Source organism: Ctenocephalides felis, unplaced genomic scaffold (assembly GCF_003426905.1).
Source record: "Ctenocephalides felis isolate EL2017-DRISC unplaced genomic scaffold, ASM342690v1 CF-g0.4_SCAFFOLD_03572, whole genome shotgun sequence".
NCBI classification, from domain to species: domain Eukaryota; kingdom Metazoa; phylum Arthropoda; class Insecta; order Siphonaptera; family Pulicidae; genus Ctenocephalides; species Ctenocephalides felis.
In genome coordinates this window covers 14506693-14524586 of record NW_020539726.1, presented here as the reverse complement: position 1 = coordinate 14524586, position 17894 = coordinate 14506693, and the positions used below count along the sequence as shown (strand labels likewise).

Sequence of the window (17894 nt, the reverse complement as noted above, 5' to 3'; positions counted from 1 at the left end):
TGATTCAGAATTGAGAGCTAAAACGTCGACGAAAAATTTTTCACTTTTCTGCTATTTACAAAGAAACGGCACAGCCACACAAAACTGAGAAAAGATAGTCCACATCGAAATACATCGATTGACTTTTAAATTTTTGAAATCGGTCCAGCTGTTTATAAGAAAACGTCGCTTTACGACAAAAAATCTGTTCACACATACACACACATACTTTTTCCAAATTTGGTCTCATTCGATTCAGAATGTTTGGAAACGTCGAGAAAACACAAAATTAGCGAATCGGATTTTTTTATGGAAACATAAACTTCTCCTTCGGAAAGCTAATTATAGTTATCTGTAATGATTTATGGCGAAATTAATAATTGGTATACTTTTTTTAATTAGCTTACCCATCAGCACAACGAGGAGGCGACGATATATGCGTTTCAACGGTGGGTCTAATCGTAGCTCTAGTGATAACAGCCCTGTTGGCCCTAGTGGCCGTAGCCGTAGCCGTTTCGTGCTGGCTGATGGCTTACAGGAGGATGCCCAGGCCATCAGGTCCGCTTCCCCATCCGCCAGATTTCCCAAATCCGCTTTTCACAGGCGCGGAGCCTGTTGCGGAACCAACACCGGACTACGTTACGTAGCTGCTTTCTCAGGTCTGATAGAATAGTTTTATAAATTAAGGTCGCTGCTTCCCGACAAGTAAAATACGAGGTATATAGAACGAATCAAAATTTAATTTTAATACTCGAATCAAATTTGGGTATCCTAAAAGGTTTAGACTATTTTTGTGCAATAAATGAATGCCGTCCATTTAGTATTAAGTAGTTTATATGGAAATGAAATATAATAAATTTAGGTAAAAAAAATTATAGTTCCAGAAGACATACTGCCTGAAAGTGAAAATAAGGGAAGCAGTTTATTATACAAATTAGCAACAAAAACAAACTGCCTAGCTACCATACTAGCCGACTAAACGATCGAATTTCGAAATACGAGATGATAGTGAAATGTCATGTCGTAGTTTTGGAAAAATTTAGTTTTATAGAAATTGTTACGAGATATTTTAATAACGAATGTATTTTTATAGAAACGAATTTTTAATATTACTAATAATTAACAAGTCGAAAAGAATGATTTGTTGAAAAAAAAAAGAACGCGAGAATTATTGTTAGCATTTAAATAACGCCCAGTATTAGGGACTTTTTGGTGATCTGATCAAAGTTTAAATAACAGAGTCCATATTTAATCTATTGATCTCACCATTTACTAGTTATATATTACGAAGAGTGCTAACAATTATCCGCATTCTATGACAGACCTTCTCCTCAAATGGCCTTCATTATTAATAATAATTCGAATAAAACATATCGTTTGGGGATTAATAGTAAATGAGTGATTTTAATATTATCTGACTGATGTTGAATGTGCAGAATGTTGAATGAATTTTGTTAGTTAGGTGGCGGGAAATAAATCGTATAGATATCGCGACTGCTTTCCAAAATTACATGTGTTGAACGATCGCGAACCTGAAAAATAAGCAGTGCCAAATTTACATGTAACAATTATTTTAACAAACGCTTTGTGCCATTTTGAGGATCGGGTCTATATTTTAAGATTGTCGAATTATGCAAATAATATATTATTGTCAGTATGAATCCGTTTAAAAGTAAGTAACCAAACAGTCTTGTTAATTTGTTATGTTACTCGTCGTATAGATAAAAGTCAAATTAGTTCTTATTCGGCGATTTTAAATTTAATACTCTATGCGATAATATTTCGATTAATTATACTCAGAAAAATTATCATAGATACAGATTTACATAATTATTTTAGTCATTGTTATATTGTAGTTACTGATACAGTTAAATATATTATTTATGATGCCTTTTGAAATTTGTAAAAAAATATTGTAATCTTAATAATATGTAATAATTTAATAAAAATATAAAATAATAATTCATTGTTTATATTTCAATTTTAGGTTTCCATTTTAAAGAATCATAATTTTGTAAAGGTGCGCTTCACCTAACGAACTAGCAGGAACGAACAAGAAAATACAAAGAAGAACGAATACGAACACGAACGAAGGCGAATCATTCCAAACGAACTTGAACAAACTCCTGAAAGCAGTGAGAGCTTGAATCTTCTTTGTTTGATGATGTTCCGTGAAACGTCAAATTTATTATTTAAAGTGGCGGGAAAAAGAATAAATATCTAGAGTGATCAAATTTACAAAATTTATCAATAACAGCAATATCACATAATAATCACAACATAAACTAATGCAGGTCTGCACATAATAACAACAACAAAAAATGTCTGTCTACATTCGTGGTAGCGTCCACCCTGCACATACGACTTCAAACATGAACAAACAATTTTCTTTGATGTACCGCCAAGTTGCGGAACATTGCAAGCTATGTTCGTTTATGTTCGTTCGTGTTCGTTGTAACGTCCTCACTATGCTCGTTGGAGTTCGTTCTGGTACGTACGTTCTTGCTTGTTCGTATTCGTTCGAGCTCGTTCGTTAGGTGAGGGCACCTTAAGATATTCATCAGTATAGAAAGTGACGTTTTTTATTTTATTTTAGAAAATGAGGATATTTTATGAACTTTAAAACGCCTCTTTAAAGTTGATTCTTATAGTTTAACTCGATAAATTATTAAATATGTGTCATCACTCAGAAGATCATATATAGAAGAACACAACAAACATGTTAATACATTTCTTTATAGTTTTAATGACAAATGAAACTAAAACAACGACATATTTTTTTTTAATTGGAACAAAAAAGTTAGGAACTAATTATAATCAGTTCCTAATTAATAATTACCTAATAATTAATAAATTTTTATTTTAAAACATTTATAAGTTTGCACGTTTCTTACAATCTTGATCAAGAACATTTATTTACATTTTAATGAATAACGTCCAAATACCATATGTTTATAAATATTAAATTAAACAAAATTGTAGCAGAATACATTACATAAAATCTTGCTATGGTCAAAATATTGTAAAACTTGTGCTAATATATTTAAATATGTAATTGTACAGTTGTATATTTATGAAAACTACACAATAAGCACGTGGCTTCAGTGTATAGTATAGTATATAGTATATAGTATATAGTATATAGTCATAGATATACTTATTTCATACTTTTGCAAAAGGGTTTTTTATATATTTCTATTGATAATTTAGAAACAATATTTTAATCTGTCTTTAAAATATGTAAAACGTTCTCCTACAAAAAATAGTCAAAACAAATTTGAAATTAGCGCCTCTTGAAATTTATTTTCACGTGCAAGAATCAGCCATTTTGTATACAAGTTCAGTCGTGTTTTCATGTGCATTTGCAAAACTCGAACATTTTAACAAAAGGTTGTATCGGTTGATCGGTGGTATCTGTTTAAGATATATTCTGTATATTGCGCAAAGTTATTTATATAATGTTCATAGCGCGTTATGTGTTTAATTAAAACAATATTCTGTGCATGTGTAAACATTTCATAATATATAAAAGTATACCAATATACTCGTATTATGGTAGTTATTAAGTGGGTGGCATTCAAATGTTTCCTGCATCGAAAGACCGGCCGAGCAAAGGATTTCTATCAAAGTGAGTCTTAATTTATTTCTTTTACTTATGAGCACAAAACAAAGTTGTCAAATACTTTATTAAAATCACATGCATGTTACAATAATAATTATTTCGAAAATTATGTTAACATTGTGTAAAATCCTGTATATACTTGTATCTTACACAAAAACTTGCTGAGGAAGAGACAGAGATTTATTTTTTGATCAATTAAGTACTTAAAAATGGGTTGTATTTTATTAGTCTAATTTTTATAATTCCATGTGAATATTAGTAATAGTAATTTATTTGACACTTTTTTAAGCTGTATTTGTCGTTGCAAAAAACGGTTTTAAATTGAATATTTATTCTTCGAATCGAATTCTTGCACTGGATACAAAAAAGTTGATATACGTTTTACTTTAGAAATGTACTTGTACTACTAAAGAATATTGATATTGAAATGTTAATAGAAATATAATGGAATTGAATATGTTGGAAAATCATTTAATAGAAAACATGAAAATTTAAAAATGCTGTAAGTGGATTGAGGATATATCAAAGGCCAAGAAAAAACATGCTATATAATTTATAAAATTAGGATAAATTTGTTCACCATTTGACAACAAATGTTCGATGACGTTTTCTCAAAACTGGCTGTACGGAAAATAAAAATTTAAAAGACATTTTATGAAACTCGATAAGGACTCACGTTGATACATTTTGGCCAAAAATCCTGAATCAATTTTGGAAATTCAAAAACTTTTCGAAAGATATCAGCACTCAATTTCTTTGTGGTAAATTGTTGATTTTTTTTAGTGATTTGCAAAAATTTTGTGCAGTAAAGATCTTATGGTCTAAACCAGGGCTTCTTAAACTTTTGCCTTTGCGACCCCATTTACGATTGCGAATTTCTTTGTGACCCAATTTATAATGGCAAGTTTTTTGACGACCCCACAAATATAATAAAAATAAATTAATATCTTTAGAAGATTTATTCATTGGATAACAATATACATATGAAAATATATAATTTATGAATTTGTTAAGAACATACAAATTTCAAGACGTGATGTTATAAAATGATACATTTAACATTAAAATCTCTCGCGACTCCAAAATTTTCCTACGCAACCCCATTTGGCGTCGCGACCCATAGTTTAAGAAGCCCTGATCTAAACTAACATATTACCTAATAAAAACCCTAAAATATTACAGGCCTGCGAAAAGTGATTGAATTTTAAAAAGTCATTAATATTTGGATTAATAAACCGCGTATTTAGAACATCTACATCGTGTATAATATCAATTAAAAATCGCATTTATTAATTTTTAATTGAGATCGAAATCTTTTGAATAGTTGAAAATTTTATCTTTGGAATATTGAAAGTTAAATCTAAATTTTTATATTAATCAAATCAATTAATTGGAAGTTCATGCACTTACCTTAAAACGAAATGCCTCTGTCTAAACGAACATTCTAAAATATTGTAGTCCTTCGAAAAATGGTTGAATTATAAACATTTATTACTTTAGAACAATAGGCTGTCCTTTCAGGACATACAAACCAATGGTTATGCACTATAATTAATACAAAATGACAGTTATTATGAAAAATATTAATTGTTGAAAATTGCATTTATTAATTTGTAGTATAAACGCAAACTTTACTTTCGAAATTATAAGTTTAAAATTTGATTTTAATAGCTAATCTCAATTTTTATTAAGTCAATTATTTATGCCAGAATGACTATGCAAATTTCCTTAAGGTAAACTTAAAGGTGAACTTACACCTAGTTTATTTTATAATTGTAGTTATATTTCGATGTTTATCGTTTATCAAAGTTTGAGAAAATGAGTAGTTTTTTGAACGATTGTTGAAATTAAAATAATATGATTTACTTGGTATAACGATACTTGGTCTTAATGAACATACTAAACCATTAAAGTCCTTACGGAAACTGGTTCAATTTTAAAATTTATTGATTTTTGAAAATTTGCTTTTAGAAAATACTCCGAGTTAACGTGTTCGTTCGTTTTCAATTATGTGTAAAAAATCCACTCGGAATACTTTTAATCACTCATAAATTAATTTATTTTTCATTGATTAATTCGATTATTTACACATATCGCGAAGTTTATGTAACTTGCCTCAAGACAAAATACCAAATATCAACTAGTTTTATTTTTTTTGCAAAAAATATTTATATACTGGCAATTGAAACAATAAAACTCAACCAAAAAACTTCAACAAAATGTTCCTTATAGATTAAATTGATGAAAAGTAAAATATATGCTTATTTATTCATTTCAATATTTTATAGTAGCTCTTAAAAATTTGTAATGTTAAGAAGGTTTTTTGTAACTGCTAAAAGAGTTATTTATATTCTATTCTTAAATTTATTTAAGAAAACTTTAGTAACTAGTCAAATAATTATACCAATCATCAATTTATTAGAAAGGCCATCTCCGTATAAAACATTTTTGTTCAGTATAACCCTATAACTTTAGGATGAGATCTTGAGAAAACATTTTATCTCTGTGTATGGTAACTACTTCTTAAAATTATAATTTGTTTATTTGTAGCCATATGTCCTAATAGTATACACCAATAATTTTTGTTAATATTCTGTAGTTCATATATCACATATGAATTTGACTTCATAGAAACTCATTCATAAAATACTGAACTTTTTAAAAGTGAATGTATTATTTACTAAAAGCCGAGAAAAGTAAAAAACTGCACTTCAAATCATATTGAAAAAAATAAGAAATTATCATAGGCAGTCAAAAATAATTTTAATATTGGCAACAGTATTAAGTAGACATTCATATATCATTCATTCAATATCATATTAATTATTTTGTAACATTACATATTATTAGCCCCATAAATTTTTCTCTTGTTTATAATGCAAAGTCATTCTTGTTCACCCATAAATTTATCTGATCAAGTTTATCTTTTTCGGGAAGACTTCTTTATTCCATTTTTTGCAAAAGTAAACATACGTTGAACATCTTGATTATGGATAAGTTCATAACATTTAGCTTGACACAGATTGTCAAGATTTCCTTTTGAATCAGTTTTTGTTTAATAATAAATAAAGCCCTTGATGAATGCTTTCATAAATACACAATTTCATAGGAAAGTTATAAAAGATATATGGTTATGCAAAAATCATTTTGTAAGATATATGTACTTTATTTTACTGCTCTTAATGGAATTTTTGGTAGGTGTTTTTTCTCTTTTTTTTATGTTGACGGGCACTTGTTTTTTGCATAAATGAATAAGTTTGCTTCTTGAAGGTTTAAGTATTATAATCAAATAAAAAATATATCGCATCATTATAACAAGTCAAATTTTTTTATTAAAATATAAAAGAATTCAGATTGATGAGATTATTTTTATTCCCTTTTTTGTATTATGTAAAGATTAGGATAATATAATTATCAACACCTTTTCTTCCTCGATTTAACTTGAGTCCATTCTGAATCCTCTTCAATCATGTTTGTTGTTCCCCCACTTGTGCTTAAAACAGCAGGCATATCTTCTTCCATAGCATCATCAGAGTCCCCATCATTTTGGTATACTTTGGGCTAAAATTAATGACCATCATTAAAATTCAATATTGAATATGTACTGTAATAATCAATTTTTTATACTAAGAATAAAGAAACTGATGTATAGGTTAATAAGTGAAAGAGAACATGCTGTTTGCAACCGCCTCAGACGTTCTATTTCAATTATATGCAATTTGCTATTTCTCCTACACTTTGTATTGGACTATGCTTTTTAATAGCATCGGCTTTGCTAGATTCTATGTTTTAAATTCAGTTTTAGAAGTTAATTACTACCAGAGTCAGCTAAACAAATAAAAACTAAATAGAACTTGATGATAATTCCAGTTTTATGTCGAATGATGTTGTTTATAAATCATTTATTCAAAAGCTATTACTCTTATAGATATACATACATTTTTATTAGGCACATTCTCTTGTATCCATAAAGGTCCCGGAGGCAATTTGGATAATATTTTGTCTATTTCTGCAGTGTTCCCTTCCTTTGCATATAAAGCAATCTGTTTCAGCACACATCCAATTTCTTTAAAAAAAAAAACATACTGATTATTATATTTATAAAATAGTTAACATTGTATGAGAGATTTACAACTATTTGATAAGCAGTATTTCATGAATCATTATGAAATATTCATCTATTGTGAAACTACTATGAACAACCATGTTCTTTTAAATCCATTTAAAATTGCTAATAGTTTTCCATAATTATCGTTTAGGGTATTTTTTTTTATTCTCAAAACATTTCTGTATTTACCCATATATAGCCTGTATACATTGAAAATTACATTTGGAAACAAATAATAGTAACATATCGTTCAAATTAAATTGCACTGGTATGTTCACAATATTCCAGAATACTGTTATACTTAGATCATACCTTTTGGTGAATCATCCTCTAAATATGTACAAAACTCTTGCTCCATTATTTCTTCTAACGCATCTGCTACATCATGTGCATCGACATCATCATTGAAAGAGAATTTTGTTATATAGTCTAGCATTTCTATTGCAGTCTAAAATTTAAAAACAGTTTAAAATTACTACATACTTTTCAAGATTCAATTTCCAATTTTAATGTAATTCCAATTTTAATTTATGTAAGTTTGAAAGCAAGATTTAAAAATAATAGTATTCTTAAAAGCAATAAAAGCAATAATGAACTTAGTAGTCTTATAAGCTTATGTCATAATGCTGTCTTAATAATGTGGCTTTTTAGAAGACAATTTAACATTTGGTCTATCTCATCTATTTGAAGAATTTATTATAAGAATAACCCGTAACACTGATGCCTACTGCATCAGATTGGATACTACAATTTTGGAAAAGGTCTATTTTAACTCGAGTTAATTTTGCTATCTATATTTGCAAGTGAAAACCTGCTTGACTATCCGAGACGTATATCAAACTTGCAACTTTTGATTGGAAGCCGATAGCTTTAAAACCAACAGATGAAATAGAAAAAGACTTAAAAGCTATTGCATTGCTGGTAATTGATTTCTAATCATCATTCCTATTGTCAACTCTTAGCAAAATACAGAAAATTATGCAGTACATATGAATAAATATGAACAATTGATATTGTAAAAGATATTAACTTATCGATGTGAGACAAAATATACACATTTAAAAGTATAAATATTTTTGTATTGATGACAACGAATGTGTGTTCTGGTAGGTGGGAAAATTTGTATTCGCTGAATATGATTTTTTACTTAATTGAAAATCTATGAATGATAATATTTATAAACGGCAACAGCAAATAAGATATAATTTTTTACAATAATAGTATCAATTATGTGATATCTCAACTCACTTTGATTCCTATAGGTCCCCCCATGCCATTTTCTACAGCCAGTCTGAGACCAGTCCATTTATTTATTATAACTTCTGCAGCATTTTTGAACAGCAAAAACCGATCATTCGTTACAGACATGATTAGTGGATTTTTTTATAAAACTTATATGTTTAAAATTGGATATGACTTCAATTTTGGGTTAAGAAAATGCATTCTTTAACCTCAATGACAGATTCATGTCTGACAGGTATAGGTTATGTGTATGTGATTCACGTGTAATAAAGGTGCATCCACACCTAACGAACGAACATGACGAACAAGAAAATACAAAGATGAACAAACACGAACACGAACAAAGAAAAATCATTTCACACTAACGCCCATAGACCTTATACAATACATGGACTGCTAGTTGAGCGCATAAAAAGTGTCAAAAGATGTTCTATGGTATGAGGGCATACGAGGGTAATTTTGCGGCCGAGATATGTCGAATACGAACACGAGCTTTACCGAGATTAGTCGAATGCGCACGATCGCTTAAATTTTACAGTTACTTGGGTTCACGTGATGTTTGATCGCTCGGGTTTTTAAACTAAAAGAGGATAAATATACCTGTTGTAAAATTGTTAAAAGTAAAATGTCTTCTAAAATGTGTTTGATCTGTGGTAATGTTCCTGATTGCCATGGGGGGTTATCTCTGAACAAATACGCTTTACCGTGTTTTGACATTGGGTATTGCCAAGCTTAGATTATAGATGGCTTACATTCGCTCAATTACAACAACGCTCGTTCGCGCATTTGACAGCCGTCGTATGAATGTGCCAATAACCTATATGTTGTTGCTAAATATTTCTGTTCTAGTGAATATTTAATAAATAAATTTAGTATGGTCACGTGCCAAGTTGTTTCAACGAATATTGAATTGCACGTCTTAAGTGATGGCCAGGTATGTATGATGAGTTATATTTATTTATATAATGAAAATGTATAATAATAATACACGATGAAAATGTCAGAAGTCAAACACTTTTCAATCAATTCAAGAAAGCATCCTAAAGTTCATGTTCTCCGGAGCCTAAATATGCCGGATTTGTACTATATGAATGTATTTTAATAATAATTATTTTAGAACTTGGTATATCAATGTCAATTCATAAAAATGATGTAAAGGCAGTGGCAGATTGTCGAAGGAGAGTAATCTTACTTCAGGTAACTAAATACAAGTTGCTTATATATTTTATTTTGAATAATGTAGTTGTATCTTTAAATCAAGTATCTGTCTTTCTTGTAATAATTTATATAATAATATGCTTCTTGTTTAGGCTTCTTTGAGCTGTATTGAAGTGTGTGGATTAGACAAATCTCCTTTACGGGAATCATGAAAGAGTTTTCCTCTCACACAGTCACGACTAGGAGAGCATTCTGATGTAGAATCAGGCGATAATTCTGATAGAGGGTAAACAAAACAATCTAATAAAAAAACACGACAGTGTGCAAATCCAGAGAAAGGGCCAAGTAATTTTAATTCTAAATACCATTTGCAAAGAAAATAAGTAAGGACATAATTCTTGCTTTGAAACTGTACAAAAAGTCTGCAAAGGTATCAAATGCATACATTTTTATTCTGTTTATTGAAAACACCTGGCTTTATAGTTTTTTTATCTTTTATGGAAGTTTTAATGTTAATGGATTCATCATGATCATAAAATGAGTAAATGTGATTTTTAAAAATCACTCATACACAGAAACTATTTAAAGATTTCGTCAAATGTAACTTTATTAATGATTGATTAGATAGCAAAGTAACTATTAAATGGAGAGATAATAAAGAAGAACATCTCGTAAATGAATTTTAATCCTAGGAATTTAGTTTTATCTCTATTTAGTTTCGAGGTTTATTTTGTTTGGGAAGTATTCGTTCTTTTTTAGAAATTTGCTGTTCTTTTTATTCTTTAAAATTTTTGCATTACTTGCCATTCCTTCTAAATTTGTAATTCCATCGTCAATACTCCTGCGCTTTTCACTTCTTAGTTTTTAAGTTTTTAATATATTATTATTAGTCATTAAGTAATTAATATTAATATCGTTAATTAATATTAATAAGTTACTTTTCTTTAGTTTGTAGTACTTTAAAAATATGTTTGTAATATACTTTAATTAATAGTAGTCAGTTATTTCTGTTTAGTTTATATTTCTTCCAAAATATGTCTGTGATATATTTGAAAATATATTTTGTATTTCGTATGTTTTGTTCTTATTTCAAATATTAAAATTTTTTTAGATTTTTTGGCTGTAATGATTATATGTACAAATGTAGAAGTAATACCAGGGGTTAATTTACAAAATGAACATGTGCTGCCATCAATAATCTTAGCTCCGCACTTCAAACGATGAAACGTCAAATCGCCCGACATAGCTATCTATTTATACTTGTTTATCTATGGTTCAAGCGATTGAGTTTGACATATCTCGGCCGCAAAATTACCCTCGTTTGCCCTCATACCATAGAACATCTTTTGACACTTTTTTACTTGAGAAATGTATGGGGACTAGCAGTCCATGAAATTGTATAAGGTCTATGCTAACGCCTCATAACAGTGAGGGTTTTTGTTCGAGCATGTTCTGTCAAACATGAGTTTCATTATTTAAAGTGGCGGGAAAAAGAAAAATTATTCAAAGTGATCAAATTTACAAAATTTATCAATAACAGCAATATCACAAAATAATCACAATATAAACTAAGGCAGAACGGGCACATCTACCCAACTACACATATTAACATCAAAAAAGAAAAATGTTTGTCTAGATTCGTGGTAGCACGGCCCCACACTGCTCATACAAGTTCAAACATGAAAGGACAATTTTCTTTGATGTACCGACAAGTTGCGAACATTGCTCGCTATGTTTGTATTCGTTCATTCGTTGGTGAGGATGTGCCTTTATGCCAACCAAAGATCAAAATAAGCTTCATAAATAAAATATACCAGACAAGATAAATTCGGGAACTGCAAATAATATTAAATTTAGACCTATAAAAGTATTATTTCCAAATAATTGAAAAGCAATTAAAATTTGCGTAATACAGGTTTGGTGACTTGAAAATATAGATAGCCTTTCTTGGATATTGCTGCATCTTACTATAATAAAAAATACTATATGATCACTATTAGATTAATTCTAATGTTTAAAATCTAATTAAATTAAAATCAAATATATTTAGGTTAATCGTTGGGTTGCATCTAAATACAGAGTAAGCTCGAGCACAACGACTTATACGATAGAAATTCTGATTGTTTAAAAATGAGTTTGACTATGTCAACTTCCATAAATATTACTACTACAGAACTAGATTTCTTCATAAGCTCAATGGTAATGATTTGGTAATGGACGATTGAATTGATAAATATTGAATACTATAGTATTCTATAGTAAATACTATAATATAGTAAAATGGATCAATCTAGTCATTGAGTTTGACTATATCAACTTTTATAAATATTACTATGACATCACATTTCTTTATAAGCACCAGGAATTGGATGATTGGATTGATAAATATTGAATTCAATGGTAAAATAGTATCCATAGTCAATGAGTTTGACTGTGTCTTTTATAAATATTGTTACAGAACCAGATTTCTTCATAAGCTCAATGGTAAGGTAGACCAGTGGTCGGGTAACCTGGATAAATTACTCCAAACGGGATGAAAATTGCATATTGGGGGGTAAAAAGTTTGTATTTCTAATTGGTATTTCTTGTATTTGCTACGTAATTCACCATATACGGTTAATCTTTCTTCGGCATGGGGATGCTATCAAATTAGACAAAAATATTTTGGGGTAATGATTAAAAAAGTTTCTAGACCGCTGAAATAGGTGATTGAATTGATAAATATTGAATGCTATGGTAAAATGGATCAATCAAGTCAATGAGTTTGACTGTATCATCTTTTATAAATATTACTACAGCACTATGTTCTTTCATAAGCACAATGGTAAGGTAATAGACAATTGAATGGATAAATATGGAATACTATGGTAAAATGGATTAATATAGTTAATCAGTTTGATTACATCAACTTTTATATATTATTACTACAGAAATAAATTGCTTTCATAAGCACAATGGTAAGGTATTAGACGATTGAATTGATAAATATTGAATACTATGCTAAAATGGATCAATATAGTCAATGAGTTTGACTGTATCAACTTTTACAAGTATTACTACAGCACTGTATTCTTTCATAAGCACAATGGTAAAGTAATAGACAATTGAATGGATAAATATGGAATACTAAGGTAAAATGGATTAATATAGTTAATCGGTTTGATTACATAACTTTTATAATTATTACTACAGAAATAGATTGCTTTCATAAGCACAATGGTAAGGTAATAGACGATTGAATTGATAAATATTGAATACTATGCTAAAATATAGTCAATGAGTTTGACTAAATCGACTTTTATAAATATTACTACAAAACTCTAGATTCCTTCATAACTGTAATGGTATAAGGCAATGGATTATTGAATTGATAAATATTGAATACTCTGATCTGCACAATATGCTTTGTGTCCACCATTATTTAAATTACTAGATTGCGGAAATCATTACATATGTTTTGAATAACTTTTCACTCTTCCTAATATTAACTTTCACAAGCTCATGGTTGAGTTACCTCGAAATTGTCTTGACTTTATTACTAAAATAAAGTTTAATTGCTTTCAGATAGATGATATTAATGCTGTAATGTCCAAAATCCATTTTATAATTCACATTTTCTTTTATTATGACTATATTCATAATAATGAAGAACTTAATGAAAAAGGATTTTGTTTAAAATCTTCAAACTTGATAAAAGCGCTGGTTATACATTTTCATTTTAGATTTTATTTACCCTTCTTGTTTAGGTGAATTTGTAACAAGTTATTAAAAAAATAATGGTTAAACCGGTGCCTACACTAATTATTGAAACATTGTCGATACTATTATAATATTTAATGTGGTTAAACAATTATCACTTAAATACTAGAAATAAATAGAATCTGTTCAATACTTTGATAACAAACTATTGTAAAAATGCATTTGGAGGATCCAATTTAATTATGTTTACAGTGAAAAATTGAAAACTATTATTGCTATTAATAAACAATTTAATTACAAATTTCATATCATATCTTCAATCAGCCATATTTATTTCAAATCACTAAATCAGCATGATAGGAAAATATTTTTAACAAATGAGTTTTTTGAATACATTTTTATTACAGCTAGGCACATATTTATAGTTTTGCTTTTAAAATATTTAAGTGTCAATATAACATGCGAAACCATTCAGAACTATTTATTGATAATTTGACTTTGTTCTATTTTTAGAACTTATAAAGGAGACTAATAAAAATATTATCTTGCTGGTGGTAAATTAATTGAAGATGAACTATAACTGAATTAATTTTTGCTCGAGTTAAAATAAAAACACTTAGTATTGTGAACAATATATATTTATATTCGAATAATAGTATGTCTTAAAATTCATGAATCTTTTGTTATAAAATAGAATAAAATTATAATAAAAAATTAGTCCAATTCAACGATATAAGTTGGATAATAATCTGCATCAGACTCTTGATTTGACTGCTGAAGTTTTTGAAGCACAATTATAATGTTTGCTGAGCTATCTGGAGTGCTTCGAAAAGTTGGTGTGGTTCCTTTGTACCTTCCAGAATATCGTCGAGGATCACAATTATATTCAATAGCTACATATTTATCAGCAACATCAATACTATGGAAAACTGTATCCTGAATAAGTAATAATTAGTAAATTTGTTATCTAAATGATAATGAAAAAAATAGTATACCTCGGTGATATAATCATATCCCTCCAATTTGAGTTGATCCTTTTTTAATATAAATCTGCCATAGGCAAAAGGATGTTGTATTCTTTCAATTTTAGTAATTCTTCTATTATGAAATTTGTTTGATATAGCCTATAAAACAATAGATATATTCAAGTGTTTATATGTTTTGTGTTTTATTATTTTAATTGATTACCAGGTATTCTTCACAATTTTCTGCAAGAGTTATTGTTTTAAACCTAACTCCACTGTAAGAAATATCGGACCAGGTTTTAGGTTTATGGGCCAAAGTTGCAGCAAGCATTTTCTAATTTTTATTGTTTGAACAAATTAAAAATATCACTTCGACGCCACTTGAATATTAGAAAATTTATTGAAGCTTGTTTATTAATTTCGTTAATGATCACGCCCGAGCAATGAGAACTGCAGCAAATGCACTATAAAAATTCCACATATATGTTGCAGAAGTAGAAGTATATAGTATTCAGTTATTCCCCGTAAACAGTAACAAAATAATCAATATATAACTATATCTAGTAAAACGACAGACATAAGCATGTTATTACTAATATTCACGAACTCGAATGAATTCACACACTCGGTCACGGCGTCACACAAAGACAAAATAGCTTTCGGGTCTTCCCCTGAACTGTTAGCATGGACTATGTATATAAGGGATAACAGTCATAAAGAGCAGACACTACACAATTGTAAATTTTCGTGCGGTATGCGATGAAATCACATATTGATAAAAGATAATAAATTAATATTACCGCAATTTAAATTCTATGTGATTTGTTTTCTTTAGTTATCACAAGTTATAATAACATTTATCTGTACCGAGTAAATTTACCAATGGTGTTCATTCTAGATAAGGTTTATATATGTAATGTAGCAAATGACATAGATAAATAAACAACTATAAACCTGAATATATTCGATAAGAAAAAATAATGCAAAATATAAACTGGTCTTGTATGGCATCGTGCCTTAAAGTAAATTGCTGGAACTTCCCGTAGCTTAATGAAATATTCGAGGAATATTAAATGTTTTCAAATAGATTATTATAAATAGTGTTTTATAAATTCTTTCTCCAAAAAGTAATCGTTCTGTCAACACAAGCAGAACGTTTTTTAATTCATTCAAATCGGATGCATAGTTCTCTCAAAAACTGCCATTTTTTACACATTTTGCCTTATATCTCCGAAACGGCAGGACCAACTTTGTCAAAACGGACATTTTTCTACCCATCATTACAAATCGAATGTTTTTGGATCATTCAAATTGGTTAATCCGTTCTCCTAAAAACTAACATTTTTTGCACTTTTTGCGTTATATCTCCGAATCCGCCTTCGTCAAAAACTAATCAGCACGTCTTCTCATCAATAGATATCGGTTGTTTTTTTAACCATTTAAATCGAGTACTCCGTACGCCCGAAATCGTCACAAAAAATTGTTCCCAGGCATACACACAAATTATCATTTTTTCTGAGTTATGCCAAAATGTTCAGAATCTACTGAAACGCGAAGATATGCAAAAATTTTCATTTTTGATATATTATAATATCATTCTTAATATAATATTATATTATTATTTTAATTTAAATTATTTTAATATTATTTGTTTAAAAATAACAGGATTAAGCATAGATAAATAAGCATGAATGGGATTAATTATTTTTAGAACTTGAAAAAAACTGATTTTTGAGATTTTTTAATTTGTTGAAAAAATATACCTTTCTTGAAACAATTGATTTTTTTATACTTTGGAATATTTTGGAAATGTTGAACATTTTTTCAAAGCAATCTCGATACTTTAGCTGCGTAGGAACGAAATATAAAAGCGCATGGGCTAAACCCATTGGTACGGAACCCATAGAAATGTAAACAAAATTTATTATTATTATTTAAATATATATATAAAATATAAGAATTTTATGCACGTATGTCTAATGATTCTTTTTATCCGCCAAATGACGTGTTTTCTTACTTCTTTTATCGGATCTCGCGAACCGCTAGAATTTTACCACTTATTCACTCTGTCAATTTAAATAAAATGTTTTTTGAATCATTCAAATTAGACGCTCCGTTCTCTCAAAAATTAAATTACCATTTTCGGCACCTTTAGTCCCATATTTTCGTTAAGGCTGAACCTGCCTTTTCGAAAAACTAATCAACACGTCTCCTTATCAATAGGAATGGGATGTTTTTTGAATCATTCAAATTCGAAATCGTCGACAAAAAATTGTATCCGCACATACACACACACACATACATCCAATCTTTCTAAGGTATGCCAAAAAGTTCAGAAACTTTTGAAACGTAAAGAAAAATAAAAATTTTCATGTTCGATTTTTTTGCAATGCCTATATCTTACCCCACAAGAAGTTAATTAATAAATTTACATCTTTATTAAAATGAGATTTATTACTGGATAGCTTTGTAGAAAAACTTTATAATTCTCATTAATGTTAAGTTTGATTATTTGACGCTCTTAATATTATATATATATATATATATATATATATATATATATATATCATTTAAACCAATTTAAACCTATATTTACTAATCCTTAAGATTTGACGCAGATTAACTTCACTAATGAAAGATTTTACTTTAAGTTCAAATTCTATTTTTTAAATTTCTAAAATTATTCGAGCATTTTAGTAAATTTTGAGTTGCATTAAATATTTTAATATTTAATACAGTTTTAACTTTGTTTATTATTTCAATATTTTCATCATTATATATATACACAATTTACACTTTGTTCATAAAATGAAGATAGATATTGATAGATGCAATTGACATTTGCCAATATATCCTCTAATACAGTGTATACATATCTTATCTTCAAAAATTATGTAGATTAGATATCGATTCATTAGATGACGAATTTGTAATAATGATAAAAATTAACACCTAAAATAAAAAGAGAGGAAATATTCAGTGCATTTAATGTAATCTGACTGACCATGGGTTTATGGGATATTGCAGTTGCAATGATAAGCACATAGGTAAACTAATAAAGTTTATAAAATTCAAAATTTAAAGCACATTATTATTCAGTACATGAAATAAATTGAATAAA

At 28.5% G+C, this 17894-nt stretch overlaps 4 protein-coding genes across 4 annotated transcripts in view; 2 read left to right on the top strand and 2 right to left on the bottom strand.

Moving 5' to 3' along the window:
- LOC113388013 overlaps nucleotides 1-1791 on the top strand; it is a 274449-nt gene extending 272658 nt beyond the window's left edge. The window contains 1 exon segment of the mRNA XM_026625420.1: nucleotides 382-1791. Within this exon segment, the coding sequence (XP_026481205.1) occupies nucleotides 382-626 (245 nt within the window). The 3' untranslated portion in view covers nucleotides 627-1791.
- Nucleotides 1792-3380: 1589 nt separating this feature from the next.
- Nucleotides 3381-17894, top strand: part of LOC113388144 (tubulin alpha chain-like) — a 78193-nt gene continuing 63679 nt past the window's right edge. The window contains exon 1 of the mRNA XM_026625547.1: nucleotides 3381-3607. The gene's annotated coding sequence lies outside the window, so the exon portion shown is untranslated. The remainder of the gene's footprint in view (nucleotides 3608-17894) is intronic.
- LOC113387539 (pre-rRNA-processing protein TSR2) lies at nucleotides 6957-9153 on the bottom strand. The gene is made up of 4 exons (XM_026624868.1): nucleotides 8958-9153; nucleotides 8022-8157; nucleotides 7540-7667; nucleotides 6957-7162 (listed from the first exon to the last, which is right to left on the bottom strand). The coding sequence occupies exons 1-4, from the start codon at nucleotides 9075-9077 to the stop codon at nucleotides 7016-7018; spliced, it is 531 nt and encodes a 176-aa protein (XP_026480653.1). The 5' UTR covers nucleotides 9078-9153; the 3' UTR covers nucleotides 6957-7015.
- On the bottom strand, nucleotides 14476-15431 carry LOC113387540. Its single transcript, XM_026624869.1, has 3 exons — nucleotides 14997-15431; nucleotides 14804-14932; nucleotides 14476-14744 (listed from the first exon to the last, which is right to left on the bottom strand). The coding sequence occupies exons 1-3, from the start codon at nucleotides 15102-15104 to the stop codon at nucleotides 14523-14525; spliced, it is 459 nt and encodes a 152-aa protein (XP_026480654.1). The 5' UTR covers nucleotides 15105-15431; the 3' UTR covers nucleotides 14476-14522.